Raw genomic sequence first — 17,470 nt, forward strand, 5'->3', positions numbered from 1 at the left:
TCTAGTTCTTTCATTTTATGTTTGTCTTGATGGTGTTCTCATTGGAATAAAAATTTTAAAAATGTTTCAAAACATCAAATGCACATTTTCAGTGGTAAAATGTCTCATATAAAAAGTACACACAAAATAAAAACTTTCTGGAGTAGTCAAAACTGCTTTGGAAGTTCGTGACAGACGGTGCATTATGTGCAGAGTTCCAGGGATCAGTCACATGAAGCTTCTCTACTGACAATACTGCTCAAATTCAATGCTCAGAGGAAAAAAATGGCTGTGAACCAGTCAGAGCCATACAGGTCCTGTGGTATTTCAGCCGGTAATTCATTTTTGTTAAGCAAGACTTGCATTCGCTCAGTGCATTGAAGAAATTGTCCCTTTGTCTCCTGAAGAGCTCACTAACATGCCTTATTTTCATTTCTGTACTAACACACCGTCAGTAAAAAGTACCCTTTTTTATCCAAGAACCCTCTTTGCCCTCAGGCACAGCAGGTGGAGTCAGTGCCTCCAGCTCTAGTTCTTCGCTGGACGTCGCCCAGAGCAAGCCAGCCACAGACAGGGCAGCCATCAAGAACATGCTGGTCATGAGTGGAGGAGAGGGCTACATTGACTTCAGGGCAGGTCAGTTATCAGGATCACTTTCCACCTTAGCTGAGTGCTGGGTGTGTGGTATAGAACCTCTGTGGTGAGAAAATAGCTGAAAGAGCGTCCGTATTCCTGATACCCGTCAGGAATCTCCTGATACCCGTCAGGAATCTCCTGATACCCGTCAGGAATCTCCTGATACCCGTCAGGAATCTCCTGATACCCGTCAGGAATCTCCTGATACCCGTCAGGAATCTCCTGATACCCGTCAGGAATCTCCTGATACCCGTCAGGAATCTCCTGATACCCGTCAGGAATCTCCTGATACCCGTCAGGAATCTCCTGATACTTTTACATTTGCCAGCGCAGCCTTTCACAGAAGGGAAGTTCACCTTTTAATTGAACATTCAAAGATAACAACTTACCAGAAACAACTGATTCAATCCTCGTAATAATTTGTTGTGAGTCCTAAAGCACAGGGCTGGACTTTTCACAAGGAATTCAGATCTTAAAAAAAAGGCTTCAATGTTGACTTTTGTGACTGTTCTGAAGGAAGATACTCAGTTTCTGAAAAACACTCAAATCATCAGAAAAGTGCCCTATTCAGCCATGTGCACCTCATATTAACTACACTTCTCTCTTCCAAAGCACCATGCTTTTTTGCCGATTCTGTTGAAACTTTGTCTTGTGTTTTGCCCATTGTGAATTTTTTATTTAGGTGACGGAGATGAGGAAGATGAGAGCACAGCAAGCAACAACTACGGTGATGATCTCACCAACTCCTCCCGGGCAGCACGGAATGAGAGGAGTCACCTGATTGTCTGGCAGGTGTCGGGGGTCGCCGAGTGAAGACATGCCCACCAGTAGGGCCCAGAAGCTAGACGGGGCTGAGGGAAGCCTAGACCGAGGCTTATCAGAAGGGCAGCGGCAATTGTAATTTAAGGCTGCCCTCAACTGATCAAGCAGGAAGCTGATAACCCAAACTGTGGCATTGTTACAACCAAAGATGTTGTTTTTATTTGGGGGGGGGGGTAATCATTGCTTAACAGTCATCAATCCCCTAGTCACAGTAAAGGGCTTGTCACTCAACATTTCTCCAAATCCAGACACAACTATCCTGACTTCGTTCTGACTCCATCTCACATTGTTTGTGAGTTGTCTAGATGTATGCAAAGCAACAAATGTTTTTTGCACTAAATCGTGGGATTCACATGGAAATATAAAGACCACTTATCTACAAGGAACTGCTACGTTAAACCAGTCACAGAATTGTGCATTAATCTGCCTATAATGTGTCTTGCAACCATCCATAAATTCAAGTGAAATTATGTTTTTGAAAATGCAGCAAGAATTAAGTAAATCTTGAGAATTTAAACATTGAACAAAACCTCAAATAGATAGGAAAAGCTACAAGACAGTTTTGCAAGTGTTAAATGTAATGTGCATATTGCCGAGCCTAAAGAAAAGTCGTTACTTTACTGCCAAAAAAAAACGTAAGAAGTGTAAATAGATGTAAAATAGCTAATCCATAATCGTTTACAGTCGTTCTTATCTTGAATTGAAACATTACACTTTGAAATGAAAAGGGAAAAGTTAATTAGGTTTTTCATCTTTGCACTTCATGCGTGACAATCGGAGAGGAATTTTTTGTCATGATTTAATGGATGTTAGATCTTCCCACGTTTGAGCAAGTCCATTTTTCACTGGCCAGAATAATTTATAAACACGCGTCCCTTTCAGTCACCCAATAAACTGTTTCCAAAGTTAAGACATATCAAAAGAATGGAGGACTACAGTTTTCTTCAGCATTTCAGCTAGTGTCCTTGCAAGCACCGTCTACAGCCTCATCTGAAGATGTGCCATGGGGGCCTGGATAAAGACTACTTGTCTGCCTCGTTGTTTGTCCACCATATCTCTCTGTCAGCTTCTTGCTTAATCTCTGTACCTTCCTCCATCCTCAAAGTCCTGTAGTGTTTTTGGCAGTTGTTAGGTATCTCTCATTGTCCTCTCTGGTAAATCTTATTTTGGAGTTAAGTTTTAAGAAAGATGTTTCGAATTAGATTCTTGCCTGCATGCCACTACCAATGCTTGTACATAATCTTAATGGTGCATTGCATGTAAATACTACCAGTTTTAGTCCACAAAAAAAAACCAATTCCTTGGGGCATATTTGTTTTGAGTGGTTGATTTTAATCAGTATTAGCTGCCACATATCTAAAATTTTAATATTGGCCTCTTGGTGTGTGGTTTTGAAATATTGAAAATGATGAGTTGGCATTGAGTTTCTTTTAGAAATTATTTGGTATTGAACTGTGTATGTTGTATATGAGGGACCCAATACTTGTAAGCAGTAATCAAGTGTGCTTCTTAGCAATGGGTCAAATTTTTTGAGAAAGAAAGCTACTCCCAGACGACACATTAGACGTCTTATCCTTAATCTATGATGGCAACACCAGTTACTCATTGATATTTGCACCAACTGCCACTCTAGGGTAAACATCCAACTGATTTCCTTCTGAAATTGTTTTTGAGTAATCAGGCTTCCAGGACTCAATTTATGGATTGCTTGTGTGACCGAGAGAGACTGTTTAGTTTCAAGCGGTGATGTTCGATGGAGCCAGTACTTGGCTTTGTCGTAGTGTCCTGTGGAAGCTTAGAAAACAGTGATTGCTGTCTGATTCACCCAAATAGACTGTAATTTTTGCCTCGGTTGGTCATTCACAATGATGTACCTCAGCAACAGTGGCTTCTCTGAGGCACATTGGTTAAAACAGTACCAGAAATTGCTCGAGACAGCGGTTCTCTTATGGCCAAGTTAAGAACTGTAGCCGTGCCACCTGTCAGGCTAATAGCATAGAGGTGTTGGATTACCAGCTAGATGTGCAACACGAACTGTGAGCAAACTACCAGTTAGATGTCAAGGCGCCAGCTGGAATGGAATGCGTTTCCTTTCTTTCTTTCTTTCTTTCTTTTTTTTCTCTTTTTTTTTTGGGCTGGTCAGCTCTTCTGAACACAGAATTGATACCTGATGTAAGGTGACTCTTTGACTCCTGACTTACCATCTATTTCAGTTTGACTCAAGGCTGATGGTGAGGCCATGATCAGTCAAACAGAGTGAAGCTGTCTTGTGACCTGTATCACTTCCTTAGTTTCCTGTGGCAGATTCCTGTCTTCTGACCAGCTGAGCCGTTGTATGACTTGCTCCAAAGTCTTCTGAATAAGATTGGTAATACCTCGGGTGGTGTAGTCTGACATCTAATACACTTAGATTAAATTAGGCTGTTACTGTTAGCCATGGTACTTAATTAAGAAAATTGAATATTTTTTAGCCCTTCAGGAAAGGGGGCTGGGAGGTGATGACTGTTCTGGTTGGAATGGTTTGATCATATTAGTTCCCATACCTTTGAGTCAGATTCAACTTTGTTTATGGCAAAATGTTTGTTTTAGGCCAAAGATGACGGGAAAACAGCTAAAAAAAATCTGTAATACTAAGATTGTAATCACTTTATATCCACGATGTATCCCCTACGTCAGACAGTGCATAGTACACTATCTACCCAGTTTGTTTTAATGGTCAATCATTCTTTTACACATAAAGCTTGTTGTCACGGATTTAAATCGGTTTGTTGTAATTTGGATTTGGAATGAAATACAAAACTTGTGCAATGATGTATAAAAAAGTAGCAATGGGGGGTACATTCAGGGTGAGGGATCAACTTTGTTTCAGAGCTCAGTGAGTTTTTATCCGAGATTTTCTCCAGTGTTTGCCAGGTGATTACAGTAAACATACCAGGAGCCAAGCAACCCCAGCTGCTCTAATATTCGGTTAGAATTTTACAGTGTTTATCTTACTTTTTGTCTGTATATGTTGGGGATGGATTTCTAGCTGTCAGAAGTTTAAAGATGAGGACAACCGCTCTTGTTGTACCCCCTTAAAATGGCAACTTTGTGTTGGGGGGGGGCTACACAAGAGTTCTGTTCGATGTCATTTGTTCTAAATCAGCTTGTTGAAAGCTTTGCTCTGAAGTTAGCCCCATGTACATGCATAATTATTGCCTCATATCATCTGAGAAAAGTGCGAGTTCAAAGTTTGGGTAGCCTTTAGGGGCGAGTGCTTAAAGGGTTCTACAATTTTCAGTGTACATGGCACATTTGTGTGGTTCATTGATTAGAACAGTTTCTAATTTGGAGGTGACAGTTAAAGTAACATTTGCAGAATCTTACAGTGTTGAGAAATTTGTCACACTCGCATTCTGAAGGAAAGTAACAATGTTGTTATAGTTGCTTAGACTGTTTAATTTGAATAAACTGTGAATACTTTTTATTTATTTTTTATTACTTTGTGGTTTTGATTCAGTTGTAAATTGTAAGTTATAACCATTACTAACACAAAGTATTGCATTTAAGTGCTGTGTATATATCTCGCATGAATATATTAATTTTGAAGATAATAGGTGTTTTAAATAACCCAAGACTGATTTTCAGTAGACTATTCTTTTGTAGACTAGGCCACTTAAATTTATAATTCATATATATTGTGGTTTGAAGCTGAGTCTTAAAACAAGTTTTATTGGTCAAAGTGGTTCTTTTTAGTGGCCTTTATGCTTGTAATGAATACTTGTTACATCTTCGCTCGCCACATCTCATTGATTACCAGTACGTGTACATTGCTTCCTCAGAGTCGTCAGGTTTTCCGCCGTAAGCTGGTGAGGCACATCCCTGCTGTTACCTTATTTTTTTTTAGTGGCTTGTTTTTATGAATGTTATTGAATAAACAACGAGCATTTCACTGTGATGAAGTTTGTTGCAAGCTCCTTGTGTCGTCCAATTCAGTCCGTTCGTGCTTCCTGGCCCAAACAAAATAAACCCCAAAAATAGAAACAACCCCCTCCCCAATAAAATCAGTTTTCCAGTGTCCCGGTGAGTTGCGCAGATGTGCACGAATTTCGACCAAAGGCACTGGTGAAACTCTTAACATTTTAAAGGTTCATAAAAGAAGTGGAAATACGCGTCATGATCATTCGAGTTATGCTTAGCAGTATGTACAAGTCATCAGGAATTGTGTTTCACGAGACACTCCTCATAATTCTTTCGTGTTTCTACCGGGAGCAATTTTTTCCTGGGGTGAGCCGTCCTGAGCCGGGTCAGCACACAGCGGACCGGGTACTGGCGTCAGACCTACTGTACATTGCTGTTGCCATTTCGGAGTCTTCTCTCTTTAACCAGCGCCTGTCTTAGGCGGTGATTTCCCCTGGGGACCAGGAGGTGACTACTATGGCCAAATCAAGGAGTTTGCTTTCCTGTTCAACAGCAAAAACCTTGTACAATTATGTTAATCTTCAAAACAAGAAATCAGAGGATAAATAATAACCGTCCCGAGGACGTAAAGTGAAAAAAAAAACTGTGCGGAACAAAACAAACACGCCCGTGTTATTTTACAACACAGATCCCTGTGCAATGAAGAAAAAAAAACTGCACCAAAAAGGGAAAAACATGTTTGCTACTTCACGGTATAGCGAGCGCCGGCATCCATATAACAGTATCAATTTTTTATGATGCTGCAAAATGCCGGGGCTACTGCAATTACCTTCCAACAGCCCAACCGGGCGCGAAGGCATGAACATGAAAGACTCTCTCACAAGTTCGTATACAGATCAGCGCTCTCTCACTGTACAGGGGCACAAATAGGCGCCTTGAGAGAGTAGTACGCCCTCTGTATTCTGGGGCACTTAGGACCAATGTGCCAGCAGTACAAGATCGAGGCGCACCACTAGACGTACAATCGTCGCCAAGTCCATATCAACGGAGCGGGTAACTTCATGGGTGAGGCGAATGCGAGCCTTGGTTCTGAGCCTCAAAGGCACCTTTTCTCCCGTGCAGAGAAGGAGGCTGAGCTGGCCATAGCCACAGTAACCAGGAGCAAGATGTGGTCCCACAGGACTCGAGCAGCAATGCCAGTGGATGCCTGTGATCACAGCATCGAGGCTGTTGTGGAACGCGGAACTGAAAATTGAAGGTACAGATCGGTAGGCCTACACCATGTATTGTAAACACCAGGACGAGTACGAGCGTTGCTCCATGCTTGAAGTAACACAAGACATGCATGCTACATGTAGATGACTAGTTTGACTTTTTTGTCATGTTTCCGACACAGGTCTCGACGGCCCACCTTTGCTGTCGTTTTACATGACAACTGAGTCACACGTGATTGCGTTTTGCGGTGTTTGGACTAGGCTGCCTGTGAGACATGAGTTCGTGTTTTAAATTTTACGTGCATATTTTACGGCAACTACTGAACTAGGACTAACGTTAGGCCTAGTAAATATTTAGGCCTGTTACTGATTACTAGGCCTAAAAATACCCCAACTTCATCACAAGTGATATCAATCATCAATATGATCAAGGACCTACAGGCCTAGGCCTATATGCAACTTTCACAATTTTCTATTCCAGCATGTCAAGGTTAGTTTGAGGGGAAGAATTCCATATTAGATTGTTCAAAGCATTAAACACTAACACGGAGTGCCTGTTGATGGATTGAATTGGCTAAATTTAACTAAATTTACTAATTTAGCATGTTTAGCTGACTACAAGTAGACAGTGCTCACTTTAATGTATACACCCAAGTAAGCCTACAAAACTGTTACCACCAGATTCCAAGTGGTGTATGTAGTCTAGTGGACTGTGCTCTGTCTTGAGAGCTTATGTAAAGTGCTCAGGTCAACTCGGACCCATTCCAACTCGGACCCATGCCAACTCGGACCCAAGACCCACTCGGACCCACACCAACTCGGACCCAATACTAACTTGGACCCACTACAATCTTGGACCCACAACCAACTCAGACCCACACCAACTCGGACCCACCTCGAGTCAACTCAGCCCCACGGAGTCTTATGGTTGCACTACACCAAATATGCGCCCATAGACTGAAATAGCGCCAACTATTGAACCTCTCAGAGGATGGCCTTCATTTTTTCACTGGAATTTCAAGATAATTTTTTTTCGCTGGAAATTCAAGATAGGGCCAGACCGATCTCTTTTCGTTTCAATTTTATGAATTTTTTTTATTCGCCTTTTCCCGAAGATACCCCCCTAATAGTAGCAAAACTATGTGCTCAGCTCTGAATGTAGTTGCCCGTCTCTATCCAAAATAGGCCCGCAATGTGGGGCTTTTTGTGAAAGAAATACTCTGAACTGGAAACTATCAATCCCAAATTCTGGATTTATATTAAATAATTCTATAATCCCTCGTGATTATAGCACGTCTTATTGTAAAAAAAAAAGTTGGATCACAAAATAATAATGAGCTCGCGATCAGAAATACGACGCTTCAAAACTGTCTCCAAGTTTAAGACAATAGGAAATATTCCACATTTTTATTTTAAAATGATTTGATTTGTGTTGTTGGAAATTACCAACCTAATTGTGTTGTTTGGACAACATGGATGAATTCCTCCATCTGCCTAAATTTTGCCGGTATTGGGGGGGGGTTGGGGCAAGGTGGAAGTGTAAGACTTGCCAGGCCCAAAAAAAATTGAAAAGTGGGGTGGGGGATAACACCATTAGACACTATTAAAGGTCAATGTTCGTGACATTGATGTATATCTGCAGTATCTGTTGTACGTATGCAGCATCTCTTATGTACATCAGAAGGCCTATCTGGGGCTTTTTATTGCAACAAAAACTTTGGGGGCTGTTTGGTGAAAGTTCATTCGATTTCTGCTGGTGATCTGGAGTGCCAAAAAAACTTCGGAGAAAGGGCGTCAATGATATGGTACTGTCAATCACACTCCAAAAGCTGCTCCCATTGGTTGTCCCAAGCTCCCACTCCTCGATCATAGGATTTCAAGAATGGAAGGTGACAAAATCAGTCTTTGTGGTCAATCATGCCGCTACCTCGGAAGCTAATAACCGATTAAGATTCCAGATTACAAGCAGCAAATAAGACATCAAAGGAAATGTGCCTCCATAAAAATACGACGCTCGTCGGTTACTTCTCACTTCCAAGACATCACTGATATTAAATCTAGTCCTGTACGGTTTTCAACCACCATGCCTGTTCAAACTTGTAAACTGAGAAATTTAGGGAAGCCTGTGCCACTGTTTCCCTGCATTACGTGTAGAGAGGACGTTACATCTCGGCAGCATGCAGTGCAAAAGTGTCATTTACCAAATGCTAAAATGTAAAAGTGGACAAAACAACATTTTCAACAAGTTAATCACACTCCTGGGGTTGGGTCTGAGTTGACTAAGGGTGGGTCCGAGTTGGTCGTAGGTCCGAGTTAGTATCGGGTCGGAGTTGGTTGTGGGTCCGAGTTGGTCGTTGGTCCGGGTTAGTATTGGGTCCGGGTTAGTATTGGGTCCGAGTTGGTTGTGGGTCTGAGTTGGCATGGGTCCGAGTTGGTTTGGGTCCGAGTTGACTCGAAACCCTCCCAGCTAAGTTCAATTCCAAGCTGTAAGCCTTATCGCAAATACTGCATGGGTGATTTTGTACAATGATAGAAAGGCATTGTGGGAAGAAAAAAGGAGCAAACATTGCCCCTTTTTCCTTCCCACAATGCCTTTCTATCATTGCACAAAATCACCCATGCAGGATTTGCAATAAGGCTTATTGACTTTGGAAAGAGTTCTATAAATGACCACTTGACACCCTGTGCACAAACCCTATGAAACTGATCTGGAAACCGTTAAGTGTTTTCTAAGTAAATGCTGCAACATTTTCACTGCTAAAATGTATGTTATCACTTTCTGATGGCTAATAAACTATTGCACAGGAAATTCAGTGGTGTCCATATATGGAACTCTTACCCCGCCTTTTTTTGTCACAACAATAAAAACATTCTTCTTTTTCTCCATTATTTAATTACAGAGTAACTTTATTTTTCTGATTCATGGCTCTGGAGGATTTTTTTAGGGAAATAGTCTGAAAATGTAAAATGGTCTGATTCCCACCTTGTGAGTGTACGCTGTAAAGTCACAATGACTACATGTACATGTATGTTGGCACAGAACCAGACTAAAATTTGTCACAAAAAAGAGTTTGAAGTCCCCAACACAGTTACTGTGCATCTGTCTGGCTAAATATCGTTTAGTCAAATTAGCCAGCCATGGCTAAATACATTCTGCCTAATTTGTTTTGAATTTAGTGAGGAAAGGGAGCGAGCCCAAAAAGTGAGGTCAACTTGCAGGCGTTTACAGTACTCAAAAGTTGTGATGCTCGATAAATGGAATTCCTTCTGATACAGAGTGGAAAAAAGTAGGGGCACCTCAAATGAGGGTATTTACTCTTAGATGAAAAATGAAGCAGAATGTGATGCTGAGAATAAAGTAATGCACTAAGAACAGGGATTGGTTGGAACCAAATCTTAGTTCACACAGACGACCCAATAGCTGGTTACAATGCGGATATGAAGTCAGGGTGAATCCAAAACAAAACCATTTACTTTTGCTGCTGCGTGAGTTCCAAGATATTCTGCAACTGTGTGAATATTTTTCTTGTTGCTAATCAACAAGATAATAACAAACCTCCTCCTATTTTGGTCATTGCTGGTGAGTCCAGCGACACCAAAGTGGATATTTGCAGTTACTTTCTAGAAGTTGGGCAGGAAAGTACACTTTTTCATGTTTGACCATGGAATGTGTGATTGATTTTACCCAAGGCTGTATCCCCAACCAAATTTTCGGAAGGCCAAACTTTTTTGGGGGGTGGAAGGGGCAAGAAATATGGATCTTTTTTCCTGTAATCTTTGATGGCCTTTCTGAGGGGTGATTTTGTGGTTGTGCGCGCACTTTGGGATGGGAGGAAAATGAAAACGACCCCCAAAATTGCATTTTTCTAAAATATGGAACTTGTTTAGCTCCTTTAAGGGAGCCATGGCCCCCATTGACTCTTTGTATATGTGCCCTTGGAAATACCAAGGTATTGAAACCACGAAACTTTGCACTTGTCAGGCACTCAATTATCTGGGGGGAAAAAGTGCAGCTGGCCTTCTACAATCATAATGGAAGTAACAGATTGAAAAAATGTGTTTCACAGTATACATACATATGTATTAGTATTTACTGTGAGATTGGATACTGTCCATGAACAACATGTAACACACCCCTTTCTTGTTTGTTTCACACGTAAGTTTTCTGACAAACACTTTTGAAGTAGTTGTGTCATGTTCGTGAACTATCTTGAACAAGAATGGTGTGTGTGGGTTTTCCCATTTCTCCCCTCCCATTTACATTTCACCCTTCCTGACCACTAATCATTGGGACCTTTTGAGGCTTGCTTTTCAGTGGAATTTGAAATATTTGTCAACCCCAATTTTTTCTTACGTATTTTCATAGAAGTTATTGTTTGGAAAAATGCAGCTGTAGGAAACAGGGTACCGCAAATTGTTCCAAACAGTACAACAGGTGCATTCCACACTGGTCTGATTGTGGTTGTAATTGTCAGACAAGCTTTACTGAACTTCCCCTTCCTTGCTGTGATTTGTACTTGATTGTACCTGTACGTTCTAAAAAGATGCAAACTGCAATGAACTCTTTGACTTTTTCATGGCTGAGCAAAGGAAAGACAATTTTCAATTGGTTGACAAGCTATATGACTATTGAATTTGACAGTGCCAACACAACACAACAGAGTTATTATTTTAGAGAAGGATTTAATGTAAATTTCATTTCAACCAACAACAAGTTGGCCATCACCACATGACAGTGTTTCCTTCTCTTGTATAGAATTGCAATGCCCTTTTGAACTTCTGCAAACCAAGAATACTGGGTAGAATTTGACAGAATTTGTCAGATTTTTGACAGGCTGAAAATTGAAATTACCCTTTGCTGGGACTTTCAGTCCCAGCAAATGGGAATTATTGTGGTTTATTGCCAAACAAAAATGAGTGAGGTGTCTCCACTCACCAGTTTAACATGGTTAATACTCGGAAAGGAAGATACTGGCCTAGAAACTTAATAAGATCAAGCGGCGTGATTACTTGATGACTCTGAGTGGGCAAAGAGCATGATATGTGGTGCTCAGAAGTAGGAACAGGCTGAATTACATTTTCTGTGATTATGTAAACAAAAAACAAAGGTGTGTGGGATTTCCCCCACAAATGCCCTTTAGGATGCCTTTTTATCACGTGTTGTAACTTGATGTCAATCAGCCCGTCACATGGCTCCCTAAGAATGTGTGGCAGAGAAATTTGTGCTGTTCATTTCCCACAGGGAGAGTTATGGTAAGATTTTCAGGAAATGAAAACTGATGCATACTGTATGTATAGTTTTTCATTGATTTGAGTCAGTGTTCTGTGCGTTGCAACCATATGAAATTGTACTGTCTGTCTATCATTCATTTCTGGGGGACAAGGAAATGTGTTTGTGCAAACTTTTCTCAAAAGGGATAATTTTTGAAACATGATTAAATTTGTTGAAGTTCTTATAATACAGAAGAAAAATGGACTGCAATGGGCTCTGTGAAAGGTTGTGTTCAATCAGCTTGTTTGAATTTAGGTATAACTGTGATGTGTGTTTCTGCTCCTTTTATCAAGATTCATTTGTACACTGCATGTATGCCATGCCCCTGCATCCCTTGAAGAAAATGCCCAGCCCTAGGCTGTGGTATATTCACAGGCATTGTGCTGTGCTACCGTGCCTCATGCTTAGCCTGAGTTTCTCATGGCTCTCTGTGGCAGAGTTACTGTGAAATCATCATCATCTGCTTTTCTGATCTCCAAGGGGAGACTGGTTCATTAATGACCAATGGGCTGTGATACACCAAAAAGAGATCGGTATCATTACTAAGTAGTGCATGATGTACATGTACGTACTGGTATGTTGAATCAGAAGAAGTATGTAAGTGCCTAGGCCAGCCATGGCTTACACTGATGTGTATGTTGATAGCTGAATATGCATGAGGTAAATGCAAATTTATGCAATGTAGGTATAGTAAATACAGTCAAGATGGTCAACTTGTTGCAAATCTACTGTAGGATGATATCATGACAAATAATTTGTCATTTTCACCTTGAAGTGACGTATAGGATAGTTTGGTGCACCATGAAGTGTCAGACCATCCATAGACTTTGTACACACGATACGTCAGTTTGTGGTGCAGCAACTATCTGGGATACCGGTATTTCAGTTAGTGATGCAAGCCACAAATTGTACATGGCTAGTTTCCAGATCTGTGTTGAAACTGAATGTTAGGATAGAGGTCGGAGAGGAAATAAAACATTGTGGAGAATTCCTAATCTACAGAAAACTTTAGTTAAGGGAACAAAAATAGGCTGTAATTGCCGTCAGTTCTGGAAGTGCTATGCTTGTCAAAAACATGTATTTTTCCCTGATTCAAAGCATAAATGGGTAATGTGATTAACAATTACTGTTAGGTTAGAGAGGCAAAGGAATATTCTCAGGCCGAACTGTAGTCGTTGTAGTGCATGGAACTATGCATTATTGATATTACGTGTATGTATAGTAACTGTCGCCTGTAGCAAATGACGTTTGATAGGTACATACGCAAGTCAAGCGTGGATGTATGTAACATTTGATAATTATCTGTTAATTTTGATTTGTGCCATTTTCTCAGTTGAATTTCGCTGAGCCATTGTTTGTAGCCAAGCCGAATCAAAGTCAGTGATAAATGGTTGAGTGAAGCAAGTCTGGAATTGTTTAGGATGCTAATTAGAGCAACCAAGAGACGTCTGCAGTGGCTGTCCATCGCTATTTTAAGATAATTTAAATTGATCTCCAATTATGCACATGGTACTAAGCACATTCCTTCAATTGTGGCCGCACCCAAATGGACCTGGGATGCAATGTGAGATGCTGTTACATGTGGAAGTTCCTTACACATACATGTACGACTGTCATAATTTATGACAGCAACAGATAGCAGTCAGCTTGTTTATTTCAGAATTTATTTAGAAATGTCCACGTACAAAGGTGGCTTCTTCAGGCCATGAGATATGCTAACAGCACAGTCTGTCTTGCAGTCTGTGGCTGATGGCGGGTTGGTCGCCAGTCTGCCGACCATAGCCTTAGACACAGGAGAAAAAAGATTTATGACGAATTTTCCCACACCTGAAATTTGAGCTAAACCTGCCAAAAAATTCCTCACACAAGTGACAGTCCTGAATAATGGATTATCTGGGCTGCGTGCAATCACCATATTTACTCGCCTGTTGGATTATCGGAACACAGCGGCAAGCTTTCTAGACCAGAGAAGAATGTTGGCGGCTCTTTGGCCATGCAGAGATGAGCGATAGCATTGCTTCCACATGAATTTTCACAGGGGTCCTCAGCAAAGGTCAGAAGTGACATATGTAGAGGACTGTGTTCAAGAACTGGCAGTGTTGATGCATCTTGAGAAGAAGGTAGTGCAACCATGCGCTGTGGGCAGTCTGGGTCTGGTGACAGTTGGGATGAGGTTTGGCCTCGTTATTTTACAAGCTTCATATGAGATGCCAACATTTGGCCTGGGAGTATTGACTTGACCATGAAAATACATGTATTTGGTAACTGCACAGCAAATGTGGTGTGATGTGCATGTACCTGTATTTTGAGGCACAAGTGCATGATAGCATGCAAGGTCTTGACCAGTGTGCAGTCTGTCTTAATTTTGTTTTCTTTCTCAAATTTTGTATCAGAAGAATAACTTTGTTTTCTGATCTTGTCTTTTCTACAGTGTCCATAAGATCCTGAAGTGACATCATTAAGGCTGAACTAAACCCAAGTGAAATACCACAATGGCAGGCAATGCCAGCGACATAGAAGTTCATTTCAACCCCAACGCAGACGAGATGCCAGTAGAGGTCACCTTGCGGCGACGCAGCTCGGAGAACAGCCGTACCAAGGGGCGGAGCCTGTGTCCTAAGCTCTTTGAGCGCGCCTCGGGCAGCTGGTGGAATCCTAAGTTTGACTCGGGCATCATTGAGGAGCAATTCCAGAGCAACTCCTTCTCCCAGATTCGCCGGCGGTTCCGCTACGCCCTGTGCTACATCCTGGCCGCCTGTGTGGTTTGGCTGATATATCTGCCCGTCCGCAACACCGTGGGCCGGCAGACGGACCATCTCTGCCTGAAGGACCAAGAGGACAGTGGCCAGCAGGCCTGGATTGCATTTGAGCTGGCCGTGGCGTGCCTGCTGGTACTGTGTGTCATCCTCCTCATCTTCACCATCTCTCACCATTATAAGAGTCACTTCCAGAAGGTCTCGGGAGTGCTGTGTCTGTGCCTGTGCGGCCTAACTCTAGTCACTTTTGTGTCGCACAGCTCGGCTGGGACCAGTTCACCCATGAGCAGTGTAGCCACGTTTGCCATGTGCATTGAAACAATTCTTATGATGTACACATTGATCCCCATGCCCTACCTGTACACCCTCATCCCAATGTTAATGTTCTCTGTGGCGTATGAACTACTGTACTTCCTGTATGTGGACCCAGAGAGCAGTGAGCATAGCATCACCGGCGAGGTCGTCAACAAGCTCTTCCTGCATGTGTGCGTGCACCTGATGGGCACCCACGTCTTCTTCATGACGCAGGTGCGCTCCCGCAACACCTTCATGAAGATCGGCCAGGCGGTCATGGCCCGTCACCAGCACCAAGTTGAGAAGCAGCTGAAAGAGACTACCATCCACTCCCTCATGCCCGACTCCATCGCCCACAAGCTCCTGGAGGAGAAAGGCGAGCGCAGTGACAAGATCTTCCGGCCTTTCTACATGGACCTGATGGAGGACGTCAGCATCTTGTTTGCTGACATTGCAGGCTTCACCCGGATGAGCGCCAACAAGAGCGCCGATGTGCTAGTGGGTCTGCTGAACAACCTCTTTGGCCGGTTTGACATCCTCTGCCTGGAGCATAAGTGTGAGAAGATCTGCACGCTGGGCGACTGCTACTACTGCGTCTCGGGCTGCCCCGAGCCCCGGCCTGACCACGCCGAATGCTGCGTCGACATGGGCCTGAGCATGATCGAAGCTATCAAGGACTTCTGCCAGGAGACTGGGGAGAAGGTTAACATGCGCGTGGGTGTCCACACGGGCAAAGTGCTGTGCGGCATCATTGGCAACCGCCGCTACAAGTTTGACGTCTGGTCCAACGACGTAACCATGGCCAATAAGATGGAGGCATCTGGCATCCCGGGCAAGGTGCATGTCTCGGCACAGACTGCTGAGTTCCTAGGCGACAAATACATCATGGAAGAGAGCAGAGGTGATCGCCAGGCTGTCTTCCTCGGTAGGTAACAATTTTCTGTTTGTATTGTTTGTGGCAGAAGAACCAGAAGGGAGGGGAAATTTTATGAATTTGTAGGGAAGGAAGTCTCTGTATTGATCATCCTGGCAGCTCCAGTGTTTGTGTAGTGCATGCTGAATACTTATTGATTATCTTTTTCTTGTAACTGCCACAGTGCAAGCCTCTTGCTAATATTTTGAACAAGGTGGCCTGCTGACCTCCTTAGCTTCAGACCATCTGTTCTGATCACATTTTCTCTCATGTGTTGTTTACTTATATAAACTGTACCCATACTTACAGGCCACACTTGCAGACCACATGTACACAAATGTATGCACATGTGACAGATTCTTTTTTCTTTCCTTGGTGTGACATGTTGGAGATGGTGTTTGTTTCTATGTTAACATTCTCCACTTATGAAAAGTACCATAAACAATTTGGTTGATCAGCCTCATAGCAGAAGCAGGAAGTACTGGGATCTAGTCTGACAAGTGATCTTTGTTCAGCTGTGCAGTGTACATGAATTCCAATTGCCCCCTCATGTTCACTTGGGCTGGAAGAAACTTGAAGACTTTCACCATATGGGTAATTCCTGAAATTAGGGGTCCATTTTGTTTTGTGTCCCTGTCACATCTGACACATGATTTTGTCAGTTCAGAACACATTTTCTGATTTCCAAGAGTGATGAATTAATGCAAATTACCTGCCAAACAAACAGTAATAGTTTGAAATCAATTCCGGTGATATTTCCATGTCAACTAACAAAGGTCACATGCAATAGGGACACAAAAATGGCACACTGTTGGACCCCTAACTCCTGGAATTATCCAGTTACACAGTTTCCCAACCAATGAATGCAAAGACTTTTTTCCACAAGTATTAAGTGACTGCACAATCGTGTAATCCATTTTGAAATACCGAAACTCAGTCCATTTTAGCAAGCATTCCGGGGTAAAAGAGCTGCATCATATACAAAGATGCTTCACACATCACTCAGAGGACAGATTTAAATCATGTGCTTATTTAATTGTGAGACCCTAACTGCAGTGCTTTCCCTTGCTAAGTCAGTGCATTTATCCTTCAGGCAGGAAACCACACCGAGACCGAGGAATGCAATTGAAAGTGTTCACCCCTGTAACATCAGTACTGTCACTTTGCAAGGGCTTATCCTCAAGCCTCAAAATAGAAGCGGATTGTTGGCAGAGTAATTAGAGGCCGATAAAAGAAATTCTAAAAATAGATGTCACTGTAAGTGATCTGTTTCAAGAGGATATGCTGGCTGGTATTGTAAATACAAAAAATGCTGGACTAGGAAATGTAAATTTGTCTGTTCATTACAAGCAGGTACATGTATACATGTACATGTAGGCAGTGCATGTACAAATACATGAGCATTGTGCTCATGCACGTAGGTCTGTGTGTAATCTGTGATGGTAGTGTTGATACTAGAGGTGGATTTTGTTAACTGCTAAGCACAGAACTTCTGCTAAGAACAGAAAAGGGTTACCGTTAAAAAATAATGTCAGTATGTTAATGCTGACTGGCTCTTCCTTAGGGGTCCATTTTTTTCATGTCCCTGTCACATCTGACATATGATTTTGTAAGTTCAGAACACATTTTCTGATTTCCAAGAGTGATGAGTTAATGGAAATTGCCTGCCAAACAAACAGTAATA

The 17,470-nt window shown here is 42.1% G+C and overlaps 2 protein-coding genes across 15 annotated transcripts in view; both read left to right on the forward strand.

The window, feature by feature from the left end:
* Positions 1-5,378, forward strand: part of LOC110976856 (C-Jun-amino-terminal kinase-interacting protein 4-like) — a 56,382-nt gene extending 51,004 nt beyond the window's left edge. For 11 of the 13 annotated variants that reach the window (XM_087132527.1, XM_087132530.1, XM_087132531.1 and 8 more), the window contains 2 exons: positions 460-615; positions 1,298-5,378. In XM_087132527.1, coding sequence (XP_086988653.1) covers positions 460-615; positions 1,298-1,428 — 287 coding nt within the window. In that variant the 3' untranslated portion in view covers positions 1,429-5,378. The remainder of the gene's footprint in view (positions 1-459; positions 616-1,297) is intronic. The other 2 variants (XM_087132529.1, XM_087132532.1) reach the window with 1 other exon arrangement.
* A 947-nt stretch (positions 5,379-6,325) lies between these two features.
* LOC110976938 (adenylate cyclase type 9-like) overlaps positions 6,326-17,470 on the forward strand; it is a 70,012-nt gene continuing 58,867 nt past the window's right edge. For both annotated transcript variants that reach the window (XM_022230657.2, XM_022230660.2), the window contains exons 1-2: positions 6,326-6,595; positions 14,255-15,798. In XM_022230657.2, the coding sequence (XP_022086349.1) occupies positions 14,316-15,798 (1,483 nt within the window). In that variant the 5' untranslated portion in view covers positions 6,326-6,595; positions 14,255-14,315. The remainder of the gene's footprint in view (positions 6,596-14,254; positions 15,799-17,470) is intronic.

The sequence above is a fragment of the Acanthaster planci genome, linkage group LG02, assembly GCF_054643075.1.
Source record: "Acanthaster planci isolate LZ-2023a linkage group LG02, COTS_SCS, whole genome shotgun sequence".
NCBI lineage: Eukaryota > Metazoa > Echinodermata > Asteroidea > Valvatida > Acanthasteridae > Acanthaster > Acanthaster planci.